Source organism: Rhineura floridana, chromosome 4 (assembly GCF_030035675.1).
Source record: "Rhineura floridana isolate rRhiFlo1 chromosome 4, rRhiFlo1.hap2, whole genome shotgun sequence".
Taxonomy (NCBI): domain Eukaryota; kingdom Metazoa; phylum Chordata; class Lepidosauria; order Squamata; family Rhineuridae; genus Rhineura; species Rhineura floridana.
In genome coordinates this window covers 28,863,538-28,886,793 of record NC_084483.1, presented here as the reverse complement: position 1 = coordinate 28,886,793, position 23,256 = coordinate 28,863,538, and the positions used below count along the sequence as shown (strand labels likewise).

Sequence of the window (23,256 nt, the reverse complement as noted above, 5' to 3'; positions counted from 1 at the left end):
CGGCATGTTCACAAAAGAACTTTATTACTTTAAAAAATCTCAAGGGGGGTATGGGGTGGAGAAAGTTCATGGTTTTTCCCCACCTCTAAATAAGTTTTTACTCATTTTACTCATACACTGAATGCTAAGTACCTAGCTATTACTTTGCTCTTAATACAGAATCTATAAAGAGATTGACAGAAGAGAGCAGCAGGCCCATTCAACCTTCAGCCATTTAATCCAGTACAATATGGGACTCATTACAGGAATTAATATGGTTGCATTCCACCTTGCACTCTTTATTCTTCTGCCCAGTGTGCCTGGTCTACTTATGTGAACCTAGCAAGTGACACGGCTGGTTTCAAGTTTCCCTCCTTGCCTTTTGGCTATTAGGACACTGTAGATCTAAATAATTAAATGTTTTTAAATTATGTTTTCCTTAAATTACTATCTCTTTCTCACACACAGAATTTCTTTATATATTTCCCCCACTGAAGTTGTTTTTTGTATTTTAGAAGCATGAGAGCTCCACTAAAAGCTTATTATGCAGGGAAATCAGGGTTCAGGGTAGAGAGAGGGATCTAGGTGGACTGCAATTATTCCTTCCAGGGATGAGTTTTTGTTCCATAGGCTGTACAATTAAGTGGAAGGTCCTGCCTATATTTTTCTCTTGTACTCATGGAGAAATCAATAAGAAATAAAGCTGCTTGTTATTTAGTGACCTTTAATTGTCCTGCAAGTATCAGTGAGTCTGTATCTACCAGTAGTGTATATTTTACAGCCACTCTTATGAAGTTTAATAAAGTGTTCAAAGGACAATGCTTTGAAATTGAGATCAGGGAATTATCGATCAATCGATCGATCGATCGATACAGATTTGTTCTTAAGGCAAAGTATTATATTAGATTTACATTTGGAACACATTTTATTTCCGAGTGGCAAAGGCACAATAAAAGGATGGTAGCAACTAGTTTTTGGATGAAGTAGCATTAGACTGACTAGGTGACTTCCTAAATCTCAGATTCTTGATCAGCCATTTCTCTTAAGTGACCAGAGGGTGCTGCATACTGCTCAAATGAAATCTGAATCAACCAAAAATTGGCAATTTAGCTACTGGTTAAACATATTCTGGCAGGGATGATCTATTTGTGGATAACATTCTGGATTGAGAACTGTGCAAATGAAAATGAGCTGAATGTATTGATATATCCCCACATTACGTACCCAGATCTTCCAACAAGGTTTCTTCTGTTGAATGATGGCCATGCACATATCACCTAATATTATATTAAGTGGTAAATGGATGGTGACCATATATGTCTTCCTGAACTCCTTAGAAGTAAGGGTAGGATAAAAATGTAATATAACGGTTTCTACATAAGCAGCATCCCCTTTTTCTCTAATTAATCAGCTACACTGAATTATGTAAAGCAAATAATTTTGGTTCTCATACAGTCAGTTGAAAAATGCCAAAACATTCTATGGTCTCTCAAGGACTGCCATCTCAAGAGTGCATTTATTTATTCACAACTTATAAATGTACGAATCCCTGGTATATACTGCAAACCCTTGACAGAGACAAACATGCATACTAAATTCTAAAATACCTCCTATAGTGACAAAACATATTAAAAAAATACAATTTACCCTGGCAGAAGCCACTGTAACACTAACAAGAGCCTTAGATTGACCTATATGTTATAAAATATCCCACAACCACTCTTTGTGCAGTACATTTCCACTGGCTTCTCAAAAATGCCATGACATGCTATTCCTGATGCCTAAATTAGAGCAACTCAGGAGGATGGTGGAAAGGATGCACTGGACCTTTCTTCTTTTATGTATATTTTTTTTTATGCAGAATGTTAAAAAGGGGAGGCATACAGAAGCCAGACTGGGAATGATTAGGCTTCATGGATTTTTCAACTTGACAGTCTATAATATTACCAAAAATCTAGTTTGATTAAGTGATACCTTCTGAATATCCCCTGGTAAACAAAAGATAACTCAATGAAAGGGCATCCCTTAAAACCATTAAAAAAACCCTAAAGTTTAGATTTAAGGCCATTTACATATTTGATAGGGACTTTTGTAGATACAGAGAATAAATAAAGCTCCGATTTCTTCTGTGGAAATATTAGTCAAACATAAACAGTATGATATGCATTTAAAGGGAAGCATGTAGTGTGCCAATATTAATATATAAAAAAGCGTATGCCTTGCTGATTCACACACTGATGTGGGTATCAAAATGAACAGACTTCCAGAACAGACACAGAACTGACATTTGGTACACCTACATTCCAGGACAGTAAAGATAAAAAAAATGAGATCTCTTTCTCCTTTGGAACCAGGACATGAACTCATTTTCATAACAGTGGCTATTAACTATAAAAGACAAGATATTGGGCTGTGGGAGTTCTACCTTCACACACCTGAAACATCCTCAAATTGAGGCAGCGTTGCTATCCAGCGGCAGCAAAGAGCACATCTTTTATTATTATTTTAACATTCTGCCTGAGGGCAGCAAAAACCTTGGATTAGCCTTCAAACACAAACACACACACACAGCCCTCTGCTGCCTAGTTCTGTTTCTTGCCTTTCTTTTTCCCCTTTCTGTCTAGTTGATTCCAAGCTTGAACAGCTTTGGAATTAATTAAACCTGCATCAGCATAACTAGCATGACAGGCAAAGACAGCATGAACAGCCTTGGCCCTGTGTGAAAGGGAACTGATGGGGTGAGACCAGAGCATAGAAACCAGATGTGAGGGCAGGCTGGGATGGAAGCTGAAGCACACCTGCCCAGGCACCCACAAGTGACTTTTCAGCATGCCATTGTCCAATAGCATAGAAGAACACAGCAAGCAAATGCTCAAGTTTTGATGTCACTATGTCATCCAGCCGTTCCACATTTGTTTGCTAAAGTCAAAGACCATTCCATATCCACACCTTTTGGCTTCTAACGTATGATATTACTAGGGTTGCCATATTCCAGTTCCACAAATCCGGGCAGGGTAATTTGCATATTATGTAAAGTATTTGCATATTATGCAAATATCTGCATATTATTTGCATATTATGCAACATATCTGCATATTAATATTTGGATTGTCCAGTTGTTTTGTTTTTGTGCCTAGGAATTACCACCAAAAGCTGGGGAAAGATGTGAGAAATCTTTTTTTTAAAAGCAACATTTTCAGCCTTAAATGCCTAGACTCTAGTTTCCAACACTATGGAGTATTTATTGATTGATTAAGAGAATTTATATCCTGCCCTTTTGCTGTTAAAAACAGAGCTCAGCACAGCTTACAAATATTATAAAAACAATAAAAATACACAATCAATATAAAAACATAATAAAAACACAAAATAGCAACAAACATAAAGTAAGTCAGGGCAGCAGTACGGTTAACCATATACGATATATTTTAAAGATGTGGTGGGTGGAGAAAAACAAGAAGCCAAAATGTTAGGAAAAGGTGTCTTTCACACCACATGCTCAGTTCTAAATACTGTTGCAGCAAGTTTTACAAGTTCCTCCAGTATTCCACTGGTGCAGGCACTCAGACATTCAAAGTATCTGTATGTTTCTTAGGTTTTATAAAAGCAGAGCTTTGCTTAACTCAAAATTTCTTCTCCCTTTGATCAACCACATCTACACAGGTTCTACCTCCATACTCAAAATGAAACTGGGCCTGGAAGTGTGCAACAACCCCACACATACCTTGCTAATTAGATTATCAATGCCAGGATGTCTGTCTTATCGACTACTCTCCTGCTCCCCCCCCCCGGGCATCATGAAAGACCCAGTCCTGGGCTCAGAAACAAAATAAATATCTGGTCCTCTTCAAAGTATTGATAAGCCTCTTGTTTTAATTGAAATAATAATTATACATTCTTGTTCTTATCACTAATGGGAGTTAATTATCTTGCATATGCTGCTGTTGCTTCTATGGCTGTAACGGAGTGAGGTTAAAGATAAGTGAAATGCAAACAGGAAAAAAAAAACACAGAAGGCAGTAACACTTTCCTAAATGTAATACCATACCAACCACAACAAGATTCCTATGAGTAAGGCAGAAAACTAAGCATCTCACAACCAGTCAGGATTCCTAACCAAAAACCAAAAATATGATAAATGAAGAAGTATTTATATAAGCATGACTATCAAATATATTTATTATTTACACAAACTGTAAAGATATTTATAGTGCAATCCTAGGTTTATTTATTCAGAAGCAAGTCCCAGTGTATTCAGTGGGGCTTACTCAAACAGGGACAGAAATGCAACCTCAAGTGATAAGCAACTTCATTCTCACAACCCAAAATTCCGAATCATGCCACTTTACGCTGTTTTGCAACTGTTTATACTTGTTTTTATGGTTATTGGATTTTAAATGGCTTTATTTCTTGTTGTGAGCTGCCTTGGTTTCCAACCCTACCTCACAGGGGAGTTGGAAAGACTCCATACACACACACGCACACACTGCAGATGTATAAATACATACAGCCCATATAATAGTTTATTGTCAAACCAGTTGGTCATTGCAGAAAAATCAGTATTAGTTTTAAAAAAATCAGTATTACTTTCCTACAGAATAAAAACTGTAATACCTAAGTAAGCCCTGCCTACTTGCTTTAAAATAGGACTGGAGAAGGGGGCAGAAAGAGTTAGAACACAAACACAATTCTTTTTTACATTCACTCCAAAGTCCCATTGATTTTCAGCACATTCATAGCCATGTCTACTCAAAAGTAAGTCCTATTGAATTCAATGGGATTTACTCTGGGCATATGGGATTAGCATTGCTCTTACAAAAAGCAAGCAATGGGAAGGTTTTCAAAACACTGCCCAAGATCTGACTCCTGCACACAAGAGGAAAAAACCTGAAATGTATATACTTACCCAATTTATGGGATTTTCAGATAAACAGGGCGTGAAACCACCATTTTGTTTTCTAGACACTGCCTCAGATCAATGAAACTGAAACACAATCCCTGATTGGCTGCAATCCTGAACGGGCGGGGTTAAAGCTAGGAAGTGCATACAGTACTGTTTAAAGAAAGATTTAACAGTCGGGGGGGCGGCTGACGTTTTTATGCGTATCTCGAGAACCGGACCACCTAGAAACTTATTTTTTTTTTAATTAAAGCTGAGAATCTGGGCCACCTAAGGGGCTAGCCAGGCGCCGGGTGGCATGCATAGAATCTGGGCAAAACCCGGCTAACCGGGCAATATGGCAACCCTAGATATTACCATCACCACAAAACTAAAAATAGTATTTTGGGGAGTATCTTCCCAAAGCATTAGAAAATATTGTCTATATAGACAGACATTTACTACAGAAAGGGAATGTTTATATAGAGAACAGAAAATATGACAGGTTATCAAAACATAGATTAATCTTGCTGGCTTTAATTCTTTCATTTCCCATTGCACCTGTTCCCAGTTCTAAATACTAGGAAAAACATGCAGAAGAGAAGTTTCAATCTAAGATGGGAAAACCCAAGAGTTTTCCCAAACAACAACAAAAGTTCCTGAATAACAGATCATCAAATGAGGTCCTTCTCTGAGTGTCCCCACAAACTGTATGGAGGGTGATCATGAGAGAAAGGACTTTTTCAGTAGTAGCCCCCTGGTTGTGGAATTGCCCTGGCCAAAAGGCTCACCTGGCACCTACCTTAGTGCCTTTTCAGTGTCATTCAAAGACCTTTGGTTTCAGAGGCCTTTAAAAAACTTTTACTAAAAAAACAAAACAATCTCATCATTTATACTATTTTAGCATGATTGTTTTAGTTTTGTGGGTTTTATCCCTTTGGCTTTCAGTTTTAACTGACTGATTAACTGACCGTTGTGATGTTTTACTATCTGGATCTTTGCTTTGGAATGGTTATTTTGTTTTTATCTGTTGCTTTATTCATTTTTGTTTTCTTGGAATTGTGGTTTTTAATCAGTTGTTTTCTACATAGCTCAGAGAACTATTGTTAGTTATTGTAAATGATACAGATGTCACTGAAATCCTATGCTGTTCTGCATCTGCCAAGGATAGATGGAATGAATGTATAAAATAACTCACACTAAAGTGGCAAGAACCCCGCTTCGCACCCGGGACTACCGGGTTGCGGGGCGTGTTTGCGGCCCGGGTGAAGCCTGAGCCTCCATGTCTGCAGAGGGCAAGCGCGCCGGACTGGGGTGACGCAGTCACGGCGCGCTTCTAGAGGGGGCGGGGCATGCGAGCTTACTTAAGCTCGTGCCATCCGCCCCCTCTCCCTCTTCATAATTGTGGCATATTGCAGCCGAAGCTCTGCTCACGGCTGGAGTTTGATTCCAACGAAAGGAGGAAGTCGAATCTCCGTGTGAAGAGAGGAAGAATGACGGCGTGGGACAGACGGAGCTGCTGAACAGCGAGGGACAGAGAACGGCAGCCATTTTCTGGCTGCATGGTCGATGCTTGGGCCTGATCAGCCCATTTAAGGTTGCAGCCATGAGGGCAACGACTGTTAATGCTTCTGTGTGACTGCAGGTGGCCTGGTGGTGAGGCCTAGCCAAGTTAAGCAAGATTACACAAACATCCTCCCCCCTATACAGGGAGGAAGGAGTGGATGTTAAACAAGGATTACAACCACATACATTTAGGCAGTTAAATGGAGAGAGAGAGAGAGAGAGAGAGAGAGAGATGCATCCCTGTGGGTTGCTGATTTCTCCCCCCCCCATAAAAGGGGAAGGGGGTGAAGGTAATATAAGAGTACCACTTAGATATATTGAACATTCATATTAAATATTAAATAATTAATGATAAATAGATATGAACCCAATGCCTCCTAAGAAGGAGAGAGTTGGGCCAAAAGGGGCATGTGCCTAGCCAGCAGGCCTCGTTAAAAGGGCCTAGCAGGCAGGAAGCGTCTGGGCTGATAATGGTAAAAGAAAGAAACACATTTATAAATAAAGTAAAATACAATAAACATATCAAGCTAACAAACATGCTATATATGTATTTGGCAACCCCTTGCTGCCTAGGCCTTTGGGCATTTAAAACCACACACAAACCCTTAGCCCAGGGCAGATTGTGGGAGAAAAGGTGGTTTAGTGTAGTGGTTAGGGTGTTGGACTGCGACCCAGGAGACCAGGGTTCGAGTCTCCCCAACTGCTGTGAGGCGCATTGGGTGACCTTGGGCCAGTTACTGCAGGCTCAGAGCAAATTATGGGAGGAGGCTGTGTTATAACAAGAGTCTTTACACTTTCCACTTTTTACAACAAGCCAGTAAGACAGCTGCATAGGCTTTTCGAGCCTGCCAACACAGGCCCTATTTCCCCCTTTGAGTGCCAAGGCTGGGTGTGAGTTCAGCCTAGGTAGGGGGCGCCACACAGTGAGGGATGTGGGTGAGGCCCTGGCAGCCTCTATTGGCAATTGTGCAGGGCTCTTTGATTAGGCTTACAGTTTTTTCCTAGACCCGGGCCTATATTAGGTTGCAGGTACTTTATTAATTTATTACATGGTGGCTGTTGGGGGATACGGAGCTCTTGGCTAAGCTTCCGACTTCTTGCTAGGCCCAGGAATATATTAGGTTGAGGTAATTAATTCTATTATCATTACATTATATGGTGGCCTTGGTGGGGCCGGGTGAGCCTTCTGGGACTTTGTGCCTGTCCTGTTTAGATACTAGTGGTGTGCACAGATGACAAGGTTTTGCTAGAAAATGTCTAAATCTCCATAACTTAGTTGACAGTGATCCTTTTTCAAGTGTCAGTGCCACGCTAATTGTTACCTCTGAGACAGAAGTTGCATTTATTTGAATTTAGTCTCGTATCAAAAACAAAGCATATGGCATTTGTTGTATTAAAGAAGGACATGCAAACTTCTGCATGGAATTGGTCTAGCAGATTATAATGTGGCTTGATGGGAGGATAGGAATAACAAGGAAAGCCAGACTGCTTATAAGGCTCTTATCCTAATTCCAGGATCTTAGACTTTACTAAAGCAGGGGCTGCCTTGACAGGATTTTAGATTCCTGTTGACATAGAGGCTGCCTTTTAAGTTCCAGGCAGACTCTTTACCCTTTCCTGATGATTTTGTAACAACAACAACAACGACAAAAAAACAAAAAACAAACAACCTTCTTTGTTAGGATTTCTGATATCATTTACCTGCAGTCATATATAGCATGCAACTTTTACATTGGCACTTCTATTTCAGTTACTTGAAATCAATGTAGCATGCACATTTTGCATTTGAACATTTATTATTATGGTTGTTTGGAAACCCACTAGGAGAAAGCTGCAGTGGGTCCAAATATTGGTGACAGCAGCATATCCTCAGTCTCTGTGCTTTAGGGGAACTGGATTAGCTGCCATGGAATAGTAGTTGGTAAAGTGTACTTACTCATAAATGATTTACTTCCTTTCTTTGCAGAAGGATATGCACAGCAGTGAGATATTAGGCCGGAGGCCTTTAAGGGGGTAAGAGGAAGCCCCCAGCTTAAGCTGCTCAGGGACATGTGTCCCTCCCCAGTTAGACTTGAGGTACTATGAACTTCGCTTACTGGCTACCCGGTTTAAAGGGAAGTTTTGTCTGTGTTATGGTGTTTTTCTTTTGGTTTCCTGATCCCAGATTCCAACTACCGGCTGGCCTTCAGGGCATACAGTCTTAAATCTGTCGTAGTTATGGCCCTAGGATGCAGAGGGCATATTACACCTGATTCACCACCAGTCCTGTTTAAGGGGTCAGGCAGTGATGGGTTTATACTGGGTAGCCTGGGATAGTGCGCTGCACTTCATTCAACATGGTGCACGCCTATGATAGAGATGCCTTATGCATTTTTATGTGGCAGAGCATTATCTATGGACTGCTATATTTCTCACATGGAGTGCTTTAGCTCCTTCTGGGAGGGGCAGTCATGGCCTCCAACTCCCAGCTGGCCTTCATGGCCTACAATCTTCAATCTGTTTTAGTTATGGCGGTAATTGCCAGGGACAGAGTGTAAAGATGTACAGTTGGGCAGAGTTCTTGGCCCCTTCCTGGCCACCCCAGTCGGGTAGGGCCTTAAAAGGCAGTGGGCAAATTACGCCTGATTCACAACCAGTCTTATTTAAGGGGTCAGGCAGTAACGGGTTCATACCTGACAGTCTAGGAACGGTGCTCTATGCTTCATTTAACATGGTGCACACAGTTGTCAGAGCATTGCCTATGGACTGCTATATTTCTCGCATGGAGTGCTTCAGATCCTTCTGGTAGGGGGCAGTCAGGAGACAAGTGGACTCAGAAACAGTGGGGCACTATCTGTATGATGGGCTGTTCATCGGTAGGGCAGATTTTGGGGTGCATGTTAGCACCTGAGGTCACAGCTTATAGTATGGATATGTAACTGGGGGGTTCCCTTGAAAACTGGGAATATGTCCCAGTGTTCACCTTTCTGGGTATCAAGATTGGCTCTTTGCCAGTGCTCTGTCACGGAACCAGATTGAGAGATTTCGCCACCTGGCGCCGTGGGCCAAGGCTCAGCCGGACGTGGTCCCGCCAGATCTGTGGGAGATTGGCAACTTGAGTCGGAGAGAGCGATAAGCCTGTCCATTGCGCCCAGTACTATGGCCAGCTACCAGAGAGCAGGTAGGGAGCTATTGGCTTTCAGGGTAGAAAGGGGTTACATACAGCAGTGGCCCATCCCAGTGGAACACCTCATAGAGTTTTACGTGGAAGGCAGGAGGAAGGGCCTTGCCGTTAAGACTATTCGAGGTAAGCTCTCTGGCCTATCCTTTTTGGCCAAGTCCCGAGGTTTGCGGGACTTTTCTGATGACTTCTGACTTCGTAAGATGTTGGAAGGCTGGGCAAGGGAACACCCCGCCACTTCTGATCCTCGCTCCCCTATTCACCCAGAACTTTTGCTAGGGCTCTTGTCCCAATTTGAACGTTTATGTTCATCGTCTTTTGAGGCCCTGCTTTTTCATGCAGCCGCACTTACACTGTTCTTCAGAGCTTTTAGGATCAGTGAGGTGCTGGCGGGGTCCAGGACTGACCTATCCTCCCGTGCCCTTTTGCTGTCTGACTTTAGTTGGAGGGAGGGACAGGCTACCCTCCAGCTACGCTGGTCAAAGACTGATCAGCGCAGGAGGGGACGTATGGTGGCTCTTTCCCCCTCACAGCTGCACGAAATTTGCCCTGTAGCCGCATTAACCAAGTTCTTAACAGTCCGTGGACAACAGCCTGGATACTTATTTGTACATAAGGATGGCCTCCCCCTTTCTAGATTTCAGTTTTGGGCGGTTACTAGGTTAGCCCTTGGGCATATGGGACTCGATCCCAACACGTTTGGAACACATTCTTTCCGTATTGGCGCAGCGTCTATGGCTGCCTGCTTGGGTTTTTTCCCAAGGCCAGTTACAGTCCCTGGGCAGATGGCGTTCCACAGCCTATAGGTCCTATATTCGGCCTTTTCGAGGGGTTCCAAAAACCAGTTTGTGACTTGTTTCTGTCACTGTTATGAGTTTCCATTGTTTGTTTTGACAGGCCGCTGGAAGGGAGACGAAAGAGTGCACATCCTCCTCTGTGGCCATAGTATGGTCTTTTGGGCAGGCAGTTACTTAAAGCCAAGTCCCTCAATTGGCAAGCATGTGTGACATGCAACGGAGAGGCTACGACGGCCTCAGTTACTAAAAGCCCAGTCCCTCAGTTGGCAAGCATGTGTGACATGCAGCGGAGAGGCTACGACGGCCTCGGTTGCGCTGGGCAAGGCCCTCAGTTGGCAAGCATGTGTGACATGCAGCGGAAAGGCTACGACGGCCTCAGTTACTCAGGGCAAGGCCCTCAGTTGGTGAGCATGTGTGACATGCAGCGGAGAGGCTACGACGGCCTCGGTTGCGCTGGGCAAGGCCCTCAGTTGGCAAGCATGTGTGACATGCAGCGGAAAGGCTACGACGGCCTCAGTTACTCAGGGCAAGGCCCTCAGTTGGTGAGCATGTGTGACATGCAGCGGAAAGGCTACGACGGCCTCAGTTACTCAGGGCAAGGCCCTCAGTTGGTGAGCATGAGTTTACCCCGTAGACACTGGAATTGTATGGGTGACCCTAGGGGGATAAATAGGACCCGCAAAAAAGTAAATAGGCAGCTCCGTCTCGCTCTATTGGACTCTGGTGGTTTTGTCATTCACCATCCAGAGATAAGGCGCAGTAAGGTTGAGCTATATCGGTCAGATGGCGTTCATATGACCGATGTAGGTAATGATATCCTTTTAGAAGACCTGCAGAGGGGCTTGAAGGACATCTTGTCTGAATGTGGGGTAAAGGGTGACTAAACAGAGGTTTGTCCCCTTTCTGTGGCGAGGAAGTGCGGGAAAGGTTGAAGGTGAAGGGCAGCTAGGTGACACCTTTAGGCACCTTTGGAGGTGATAGGCGGTTCCGGAGGCCTGCAGCTCCGGGTTTTACGGCCCGAGGGCAGGATACGGGCCGCCTTTGGGGCCAACAGGTCTCATCCACCCGGAGTTTCAGGGCACCGGGGGGTGGTGACGCAGGTTGGCCTCCCTACGCACAATTGGAGTGTGGTCGGGGCAAGGGGTTGACAGATTGCACCCCTTTGCCCGACAGGGATTTGGGTCGCCTGAATAGCTGCAAGCAGGCTTTGCCTGACTCACCAGTTGAATCCCGCACTTATGTTCCCCTTTGCAGGTTCATTATCATAATATGAATTTGGTTTAATAAAGTGGCCCGTTGCTTAACCCATCATATTGTGTCTGCGTCTTATTTCACCCCTGGGTCGCAAAAAGAGACTCTTAACAGGACTCTACTACAGTAAAAGGAGTATTTTGGTGGATTTTACATATGCCAGAAAAGATTCAGCCCATGTGCCATTCCTGTCTTCAGTCCAAATATTCTGTTCTAAGCCATGATGCATCAAAGCACACCTTCAAATAAAAATAATAACATGGATACTCTTCTAAACTCAGTCAAAAAGCTGCTCTAATTTTCACTCTTGAAAATGTGCTGCTTATTTCTCATTGCAATAATTTAAGTTTTCTATCTCCCAACCTCTTTCTAAATTCAGATAAATGCTTTCTCTCCTCTCTTTTCTTCTTGAGTCTTGGCGTCTGAGGCAAGGTGATTGTCCTATCATTTTCCAGAGCTGTTTTACAACCACAACCATATTTTAAAAGAATGCAAAGCTGCATTTCTCAGCTGTTGTTATCTGATGTGTGTCTTTTACTGCTACATTTAACCTAGGTTTGTGTCTTGGATTTCCTTTGATACTTCTAAGTGGTAATGCGAGAATAAACGATAAAGATGTCACTGAAATCCTATGCTGTTCTGCATCTGCCAAGGACAGCTCTAATCCACGAATTATCAGACGAGATAATGACTTCATTAGTGTGCACTTCAGGGCCCTTAATACATCCATTAGTGACAGTTTTGAAGTAGTAGTGGTATAGTGTGTCAATTCCTACTGAGGAAAGCTGAATTTAGTGGGACTTCAAAATGTTCAATAGCTGCCAGCTAAATGCACTCTTGTTCATATGAGAGGGAGAGAGGGAGACTGGGAAAGTATGGGAAAGATTTCCAAAGATCATTCCCAAGGAAAATTTCAGACCTCCCCCTCTCTCATGTCCAACTCTAGCCCTGACAAGCTTTCAGTTAAAGATTATTAGTACTCTTGACCTTTGGGGGATGACTCATTTATATAGGGAACTGCAGATGTGGACAAGTACATGCATCCACTCTTACCATCACCACTTCCGAATACTGCCAGGGTATTGAAAGGCAGGCCATTGTGCTTCTTAAACTGGATGGGTCACTTATTTATACATTTCTGCACCACCAATTGGTTGCTTCCCTGTTGCAGGATAACAAGGACAGTCACCTGTAGTGAATTTTTATGGAACACCATGAACACATTTACAAATAAAACACCCGGGGAGGGGGAATCCCACTGATTTTGCATGCTGCTCTGGAAGGCCCCCTGACCCTGTGGAGTGGCTTTTCAGAAGGCATGAAGATCTGAAGTGGGAAAGGAACTGGAAAACCTCTCTGCACTTGCAGTACACCTGCACTGAATCACAGCTGGCCGAGGCAGTATTAGTGTATTTTACACAGTTCTTCAAAGGCACACCCATCACTCAACCACAATGAAATTAAGACCATGTGTGACCTTGTCTAGTACAGGAATGGGTGCAGTTGGCACACCATCTTAAGGTGTGTAAAGGCACTCCTGGCCAAAACCACTATCTGATCTTCCAAAAGCTAGGCCAGGTTCAGGAGCACTCCCAAGCTACATACTTAATGCTTAACGGGAAGCCAGTTCAATAAGGGAAGATAAAAATCACAGTTTAACTACTACAAATGAAAAAGAGGAAGGGATGCTCAGCCTTTACAGTCTGTGGCCAACTTGTTCAAGAGCTGATTTCTCCCACACACAGCGGCCAGGGATAGTCTGGCTCCTCAAGACTGAAAGATCCTTCTCCAATCTAAGGTCACACCCACACCATATATTTAAACCACATGGCTTTCCCAAGAAAATCGTAAGAACTGTAGTTTGTTAAAGGTGCTGGGAATTGTAGCTCTGTGAGGGGTAAGCTACCATTCATAGGGCCCTTTAGTAGAAGCCATGTGTTTTAACTGTGCTTTAAAATGTATGCTATGGATGTTATCTAAATTAATAGCGGTGATTAAGGATAGGGGAGAATTTAGCTTAATTCAGATTTGGCAACAGATTTTGCATGTTCACTCTTTATGGACTGATCTTGTTTGCTGTGAGCTTCTGTGGCTTTTCCTGACACCTTTTTTAAAAAAAACAAACCCTTGTCAAATATAACAACATTATCATTGACAACTGTCAATGAGGTAATGATTTTAACTTACCAGGAGCACAGCAGTCATTTATACACTCACTGCATCTGTTTCACTCCCTCTCACCACCCATACCTGGTTTCTCTCTATCTCTGCCACCCTCCCCTCCACTCGAGTAATCAAAGTGACGCTGTCTCCTTCCTTCTTACCCGCTCTGTCTCTCATTCTTTTTCCCTTCCAGCTAGTTGTTTAGGAAGCAGGAGGAAGAAAGACTGTCATTCCTTCTCCCCCACACAGTTACTTGCCTCTCTTTTCTCTTCAGCTGTCCCTCCCTTCTACCGCCACCATGCCCAGTTTCTCACTAGAGTAAAACACAATCCAAGTAGGGTGGGAGTGAAGGGTGCAGCAGGTAGGCGAGAGGCAGCAGCAGAGTCTGGCATGTATATAGAAAAAAGGAAAACATCTGTAGAAAGAACATTAACATGTTATTGGGGGTGGAGATCGAACCAGTAAAAGCAGAAGATAGAGGAAAACAAGTGAACACCCACCAATCCAGCAGAATGAGATCCGATCAGCACCAACGAGCAAACTACATCTCCAGTGGTGATCCTTGCATTTAACACTGAAAGTCATGCCAGCCAACTAAGGTGGAAGCCTGAGAGCAGCGCTACCTTTTCCCTGACCAGCACTGCTTGCAGGCTTCCCTCCCAGACCCCCCTCCCCTCCTCGACAACTGGTACGACTTCCCTTAGGCTTCTTTCCAACCTTTCTCTTGGAGGCCTGGGGACAGGATGCCCAGAAACCCCGGAAATGTCATTTCATTTTGTTTGGGATGCTTTGTGGGATGAGAAGTGCTGCCTTGTGGGATGAGAACTGCTGCCTTCTCTGGCACTCAATGCACTGCATAGATGCGCTGCTACTGACTGGAAGAGAACACTGTGAATACTTGGTCCTGCCATTTTGCACAGGATACTCACTGGAACAGAAACCACCTTGTGTAGTGCTTTTGCTTCATGCCAAGTGACACTTTTCACCAAGCAAGCATGGCATGGAAAATGAAAGGTCAAGAGAGAGACCTCTGGGGCTTTGTCTCATTGTGCCACAGGGATGGGGCTGGGATGGAAGCCTGAGGGAGGCAGCAGCCATAGCTGCCGGGGGGGGGGCACTAGGAAAAAATCTCAAATCAAAAGACTAGACAAAGAACAGTGCCATTTGCAAACTTCTCTGATATCCCTCTACACCTTGGCCTGCCGGCTCTCTCAGGTGTGGTTGTGTCTGCTAAAACAGACTGAATGAAACTCATGGGTGGATTGTATTTCAAGCTTACTTCATTAAGTTAAAGGGGGCTTACTTAGCCCCCTTTCAGTGGGCTTACCTAGCCCCCTTTCAGTGGGCAGTGACTGTCAGCGATGATTGCATATTAAAGTATTTCTGATAAAACAAAAAATATATCAGTCATTTTATTCAAGGTGCTAAAATGCATGCTACATTTAAAGGCATGGAAAAGTGGGCAAATGGACCATTTTCTAGTGGAAAAGTCACTTTAGTGCACCATCATGTGATAATCTGCTTGTTTTTATCTCTTGTGAGTGATAACTGCCACTAGAAGGAAAGCTTGCCCTCACTCATTCACATGGCATTAACTGCTCATCTAAATCAGAATAATCATTCACCAAAAACTAAAAAGGAGCAACTAACATAAGATAAGTGTTTGACCCATCAGATAAGGCATCTGCAATCATATAAAAATACTAATTTTTAAACAGTGCCTAAGGCTACAATCCAATATATACTTACCTGGGAATGTCCCATTGAACTCAATGGAGCTTACTTCTCAGTAGACATATATTGGATTGCAGCCCAAGTCTCTACTGGGTTTAAGTCAAGCTTCATTACAGAAGAGTGCAACCATTAAGAAGACTGTATCTAATTTAGGTATTCCATAAAGTTTCAGCCTTCAACATTGACATTTTCCTAAGTTGCCAAGAGCTGAAGCTTGTGGCACAGGTGAACCACAAAATAATTTTCCCCTGGATTTAACAAGTGTAGATGTGAGTTTGGTATCATGAGATATTCATATTTGCCCCCCTACAGATAAATATATATTTGCAAAAATATTCAGAATTGCAGAAAGCATAAATATGAAATTATTTGTGCTCGTTAGTCTATAATATAAATTTATTTCCTTAATTATCTTCATTTCATTATAAGAGCTCCATTAACTTATTATATTTGCTAGCATTTTTATAAAAATCCAATGTCATTCTGCAATTAGGGAGGGTAAAGATGGCTTGTCTGGGTCTGTTACAACAGCTACTTTCCAAAGCAATGTAATTTTCTTTGTTTTAAATTGGAACATCTCACATCATCAGCTTCAATCTGGGTGTGAAATGTATTAAAGCAGCAGCCACTCAAAACTGTTCTTTTTCTCAAAATGTCTTTAAGTTACAACCTTGTACCATGACCACATACAGTAGGGCCCCACTCATACGGCGGGTTACATTCCAGACCCCCCCTGAAAAGCGGAACTCCATCAATAAAATAAAATAAAAAAGGAGTAAAACCAGAATAAGAGCTGTATGAGTGGGGCCTTACTCTAATTGAAAACCACCATATTAGCGGAACGCCTGAAAAGTGGCCCGCCAAAAAGCAGGGCCCTACTGTACAGCCCTCTCCTGACATCTACTTCATCACTATTCTACAGGGCTTTCTCTATCCCAGCATCAGGTTGTAGAACTTCCCCCTTAGAGAGATTCAACTGACCATCTCCCTTTCAAACTTAAGGCTGTCAAATCCTCTTCATTTCACCTAGCTTTTAGTTTAGTTTCAAGTGTTCCCAGTTTTATTTTTAAACATTTTATTTATTTATTCAATTTCTAAAATGTCCTTCATCAGCTTAGATCCCAGGGTGGTTTACAGCACAGAGAAGAACAAGATTCTAATAACAATATTAAACTACAATCATAATTAACAATGTAGCAAGTGGACAATCATCAGTTCACAGTTGGTTTCGTCTAGATTAACCCCCTCTAAAAGCCTGGGTAAAAAAGTAAATTGTTAACTTATTTAACAACATTTTAAAATGTTTATAATATTGATTATTAAGGCCGCAATCCAACTTGCATTTACACCGGGATGAGGGGAGGTGGATGCAGCGGATCTTCAGCTGAGCCGGCTGGGTCCCGGTTCAGCCAGGCTATGTCGGCGCAAATCTTTCAGCCTGGCTCAGACACAACCCAGCTGGCTCAGCCAAGACCAGCGCAAGTGGAGCCGGGATAAGCCCCCCAAAAGGAGCATGTCGGGGGCATGACAGAGGAGGGGCCAAGATGAGGGGACTTAGGCCACATCCAACTTGTGTTTGGAGTGCTCCTGCAGGTTCCAATTCAGGCAAAAGTTATGCCAGGAAAAAGGTCAGTCTAAGAAAATAATTGCAATGGAAATCAATGGAGAGACATATTTGGGACAGCAGACTTTTACTTTCTGGTCCCTGCATGCAGTTGCCAGTTGAGCTAGTGTTCAGCCAATCCAGAGGTTCCTCAATGGCAATTTGATGTGGCTGAACTTTACACCAGCTTCTCTTGCGCCAGCACAACTTAGGGTGGCTGCCCCCGAGTTGGATTGCTCTGTAAGCCTCTTTGGGAAAACTTTTGGTTTTGAGAACCAACATATAATCCTTAAATAAAGAATTCCGCTCTTTATTTTAATTCTCTTTATTATAAACTATATCTAGGGCAAAAAAGTGGTATATAAATTCTTAAAAAACAAACAAGATTCCAACAACATTGATATGGCTTTCATTGATCTAAGCCAGGGGTTCCCAAACTATGGTCCACGAGCTTCATTCAGGTGGTCCACAGCATGTCCGCATTAAATATGAATATAAATTTTAAATTGTATTTTTATTGCTTCTTTTATTTCTTGTGTTGCATTTTATCTGAATTGCATGGAACACAAATTGAAATACAGTAAAAATATAAGAAATAAAAGGAGCATTAAAAATACAATTTAAAATCATACAGCAGCTAGCACAGCACATGACAATTTCCACAACAGGGAAAAAAATCATTAAGTGGTCCGCCAAGACTCCCAGCAATTTTCATGTCATGTCGTCTGCGGGGAAAAAAAGTTGGGGAACCTGTTTTAAGCTGTAGCCATGCTTTAGGCCAGACTAGTTTGCTTCACTCTGTACTGTTGTTTTCATTTCACTATAATATGCTGTAAACATGAAATCCAGAACAGTGACTTTGAAACTGAAAGCTTACCCAACTCTACTGATCTTTCACAGCAATGCCGAGATGCAGGAGAGTGGGGGCACTCACAATGGGGAATCCCACAACATATCCCAAGTGCGTCTACAACACACAGGATTCCATAGCAGCTGCTCAGAGAGGTTTCTCAGCAGCTATGCCAATGTGAAGGCAGAAGTATGAGAAAATGAATAAACTACTAAGAATCCACCATGACTGCTTTCAGGCTATCTTAATGTATTAAACACATACAATATACACATGACTAATTAATATTTTTTTAAGTGAAGCTTTTTTTTCATATTGTGGAGGCTGCAAGCAGCATCTCACAGATGCAATGCTTTCATTATTTCCAAAACAGAAATGATGCTAATTATATCATCTGTCTTCATTATAAAAGCTAAACAAAACTTTTCATTCACAGAGAACTGCCATTTAGTCAATTAACAGGTAATGACCCATAATACAAAGAAGATTGAAATTGGGAATTACATTCATGTTAGTTTGGTTCCTTGGCTCCCCTCAATTTTGTTCTTTCAGTGAGTGGGAAGAACAGTCTCTTCACTAATTCTTTTCCATTAATGGCTTCTCACACCCCTTGGGAGTTGGTCCAAAACCCAGTACAACCCAAATGAGAACAAAATTGACTTTTAAAAAGATCATTCAGTCCAATGATGTAAACAGCTTACTAAATCAATCTGCCACACTGGCAAGAATTAACTTGGCAGTGGAACAGAAATTACACGTTTCAAAGTTCAGTGTTTCTCAAACTGCATAAATGCACAAAATGCCTGTCTGCAAGATGGTCATATGAAGACATGAGCAGTAGGGCCATGCTTATTTAAACATTAGAGCTGTATTCTTATGGAGGTGAATAGATAACAGGACATGCACTGTTTTCCAATCTGGTTCTTGTGTAAGCAACTGTCCACTTATCCTATAGCCATTAAAGTAAATTATTCAATGAGCATCAGAAATAAGGAAATCTTTAAAGTACCTTCAAATGTTTTTGGAAAGATTGCTAGTCATTCATTAGTGCCTTCAATGGTAGTCATTCATTTTCATCTTTGAATCAAAAGGGAACGAACACCTAAGAATTATTTCAGGGAACACTTTCAAACCAGGTAAGAGCACCAGAATTAACAATGATCTTATGAAAAGAATTTTTCATCTATTAAAACCTCAGGAGATTTGGAGTGAGGAGTCACCAGTATGCAGATGACACCCAGATTTATGTCTCTGTTCCATCTGAATCAGGCAATGTGATTCAAGTGCTAGACCAGTGATACAAAGTGGACTGGGTGTGGGACTATAAAATGAAACTAAATCCTGATAAGACAGAGGGGTTATGTGTTCCAAATTCTTGGGTTGGAGAGGTAGGGAGATGACCTGTTCTGAACAGGGTTGCACTTCCCTGGAAGAAACAGGTCTATAGCTTGGGGGTACTCCTGGCTCCAACAATGTCACAAGATGATCAGGTGGCTAGAAGTGCCTTGTTTCCAGTTCCGGCTAGTTTGCCAGCCTTTTGAACAGAGATGTCTTGGTCACTGTGCTCCATGCTCTGATAACTTCCAGACTGGATTGTTGCATTTTGCTCTATGTGGGGCGGTCTTTGAAGGTGACTTGGAAACTTCAACTGGTTCAAAATGCAACAACCTTATTACTGGCCTGGGTTCCATTAACATAACCACATTTTAAAAAAAATAGCTGCACTGGTTGCCAGTTCATTTCCATGCCCAGTTCAAGGTGCTCACATTAGTGTTTAAAGCCCTAAATGGCTTAGGTATCAAATATCTGAAAGATGCCCTCCTTCCCCTCTTGGGTGTAAAGCTCAGCAGAGGTCTCTCTTGGTAGTTTCACTGTCCTCAGAAATTCAGGGGGTGGCAGCCCAGGAGAAGGCTTTCTCTGTGGCAGTTCCTAAGGTGAAGAGTTTCTTCCCCACAGAGGTGCGTCTGACACCTCCATTGTATAGCTTCCATCATATGCTGAAGACACACCTATTTACTCTGGCTTTTAACACCTGAGTGAGATATATTTTAGGAACCCACCCTGTTCTTCTGTTTATAAACTATTTTATTTTATTTATTTATTTATTGCACTTGTATACCACCCCATAGCCGAAGCTCTCTGGGCGGTTTACAGCAATCAACTCCTGCAAGCCCCAATTAAAGCATATGCTGCTTAAAGTATTCTGAAAAGAACGTGGAATAATTTTCCTGTTAGCCTGCCAGCTAGTTTCAATCATGGTACAGTCTTAAAAACAGAATAAAAATCAAGCACACTAATTGTATCTAGCATATAACCCAACCATCCTAAGCAGGCTGTCCTAGCTGGCTATTGGCTCTCTTCCTACCAGTCAGGACCCACCTTCATGGGAAGTAAGGAAAAATGGGGGTGGGGAGTGAGAGGCACAGGTATCACCCCCAGAAAGTTGGTGGGAGGGCAACCCAAGGATGTTCTTGGCATGGTTTCCAGTAAGCCTGAGGCCGAACCTGGTCCTCGCCAGAGGCTGCAGGTAAAGCTCAGGCCCCTTGCCTGGCATTAATGGCAATGCTCTGTGATATCCAACACGACAGCCTTCTTCCAGCTGAAGAGGAAGTAGCCCGTCCCTGCGCCTGCTGCCACAGCAATGCAGAGGTAGCCATTGTAGGTCATGAAGATGAGCATGAGGAAGTAGCTGACAACCACCTGGACAATGTGCAGCACGGTCTGGAAGAGGTGAGGGAAGCTCACCATCTGCTGCCCGACTGTTTTGTGCATCTCCATCAAGACGGTGCCATTTGGTCCTGGGACTGGCATGGAGTTGTAGCGGATGCTGACTTGTGACTTCCGGAGGAGGTTCTCGCGGGCAATCTTCAGGCCCTCGTAGAACATGGCCAGGAGGAAGATGGCCACAAACGCACCAGCCATTTCTCTGGCTGAGTTGATGATGAGCCCGGAAAACAGCAAAGGCACCTTCTTATAGCCAAAGTGGAAGGTCATATCCATCATCCCTCCATCATGCATGTGTTCCAATGATGCTGTGGTATGATGGTGTGCATGAGGATCTGGGGTGGGCGTTGCTGAGCCATTCATTTTATGGTCCATGTGCTGACTGTGGGGCATCTTGACCCTGGAGGCACTATAAAGGGCAGGGGACGCTGCAGGAGCCTGCTCAAGGAAGCACCAACAAAAAGGTTTTCCTCCTCTCCCAGCACTTTCAAATGCAGAACACAATACGATGGTTTAGCCTTTCACCCTTCCTGTTGTTCCACTTGAGGCAAAGAGCAGATGCGGTTCCCACGACACGTTCGGCAAGTTGGGAACAGACAGTTTTCTCACTCTGGTCCAGCTCAGCCTTGCTCCCAAACACCCGCTTCGTGTTAGCTCCAACTCCTGATTTTAATATTAACTGATTTTAATATTATATTTTTCTATTTCATGTTGTTCTGTCATGCCCAGTACCAGACACGGAATCTTTGGAGGATGAACCTGAAGTCCTACAAACCATGGACCTTATAGAACAGGCAGGGGCCCCTGGAGCCAGTGGTGAAGATCTTATGGAGGGATCCTCTAAAGCGAAATGTGCGAAGATCCCCCTGCTGTCAGAGATGAGGTGCAACCACCCCTTGTCTCTCAAGAACCTTGGCGCCAAAAGGTCCAGGCTGAAGAGTGATGACCTAATACGCATCTGCAGATCCAGAGCTGTCATGCAACTTAAGGGCAAAGTTTTCCTTAAGAACAAATAATCCATGAAAGACCTCAGTCATCAGCAGCTGTGATTAGGGTGTGGTCTAAGAGGCCAGAGTATATCAGGTCTCCTTTTTGAGCCTTCCGGATGCTGGAAACAATCCAGGGCTCTGGCTCTTTGAACGCAAACCTAGGCAACCCTCTGTGCCATACCTTGCCTGGGTTCCCTTTGGTCCTGATCTTGGGCTGTTGCCTGACCACACCTCCGGATTGATTCCTTGTGCTAGACGTTTGTTTGTTTGGACTCTGCTGCACCATCATCCCACCTCCTCTTAGTGAGTGTTTTAGGTAGGAGGGTTGTGTCTTTCTTGATTTGGATCACAGCCTCTGAGGGCACCTGGTGGGGTGTGACACTAACCTATCCTGAGACCTTCTGGTGAAGGGTAGCTAAGAAATCCAATAAAAATAATAAACATTCATTCTCCTGGCCATGTGCCAGTTCTGTTTATTTTTATTAATGTTTTTTCTTCAGTTCGAGGTGCATACCTATTTGTTTTTCACATCCTATTATAACTATGCAGTAATCAGTCCATTCTTCTCTTTCATACCCTGATTTTAAAATCACTATGAAATAAACCACATAGATTTCAACATGATCTGCTTCTGAGCAATATCTGTATTGGGCTATGATGTCACATCACTTTCTGCAAAATACCGCTACTAATTCTGTCTTAAAGAAGATATATTTGAAATGTATTAATGTAAATCACTGGGGATCAAAGATCTTTATAAAATTGATAAGCTCATAAAAGAAGAATATAAGTATTCTAACCAATTAATTCACAAATTGAAACAAATAGACTAACTACACGGCTCTGTGTGGGCATGCCACAATCTAAAGGCTTCACTAGACTAGATGTGATAAAAATGGAACTTGAACATTAAAAATGACTTTCACAGAAACTAGCTAAATATGACTTACAGCCTTTAAATATATGAATTTATTGGAAACTGAAAGAACTCAACAGGAAGAAAATATTACATTGCATACCTTCGGACTTTGCCAATGACAGTTGAGTTCTGTAGTTGGACACTTATGAATAAGTACCCTGGTTATAGTTATTATGTCCACTAGCATTACAATGATTTAACAATATTATCAAACTATTAGGGAAAATGGAGGGAAATAGTAGATGACAGTTAAGAGGGTTAGAAAAAAGCGGATAAGAGAAAAATCAACTCATTTGAAATGTGGTGTTGGAGGAGAGCTTTGTGCATACCATGGACTGCAAAAAAGACAAATAATTGGGTGTTAGAACAAATTAAACCAGAACTGTCACTATCATTAGAAGCTAAAATGATGAAACGGAGGTTATCATACGATGGACACATCATGAGAAGACATGATTCACTAGAAAAACTGGGAAAAACAGAAGGGAGTAGAAAAAGAGGAAGGCCAAACAAGAGATGGATTGATTCCATCAAGGAAGCCGCAGACCTGAACTTACAAGATCTGAACAGGGTGGTTCACAACAGATGCTCTTGGAGGTCACTGATTCATAGGGTTGCCATAAATTGTAGTCGAATTGAAGG

The 23,256-nt window shown here is 42.7% G+C and overlaps 2 protein-coding genes across 10 annotated transcripts in view; both read right to left on the bottom strand.

Annotated features, from left to right (window-relative positions):
- KLHL29 (kelch like family member 29) overlaps window positions 1-23,256 on the bottom strand; it is a 616,221-nt gene that overhangs the window by 213,598 nt on the left and 379,367 nt on the right. The window lies entirely within an intron of this gene.
- On the bottom strand, window positions 20,446-21,366 carry LOC133384296 (high affinity copper uptake protein 1-like). The gene has a single exon (XM_061626214.1). It carries the CDS (start codon window positions 21,097-21,099, stop codon window positions 20,536-20,538), a length of 564 nt encoding a protein of 187 aa, XP_061482198.1. The 5' UTR covers window positions 21,100-21,366; the 3' UTR covers window positions 20,446-20,535.

Excerpts from the sequence above, each read along its gene's own strand:
- LOC133384296 (XM_061626214.1), bottom strand. The coding sequence starts at position 21,099 with ATGCCCCACAGTCAGCACATGGACCATAAAATGAATGGCTCAGCAACG.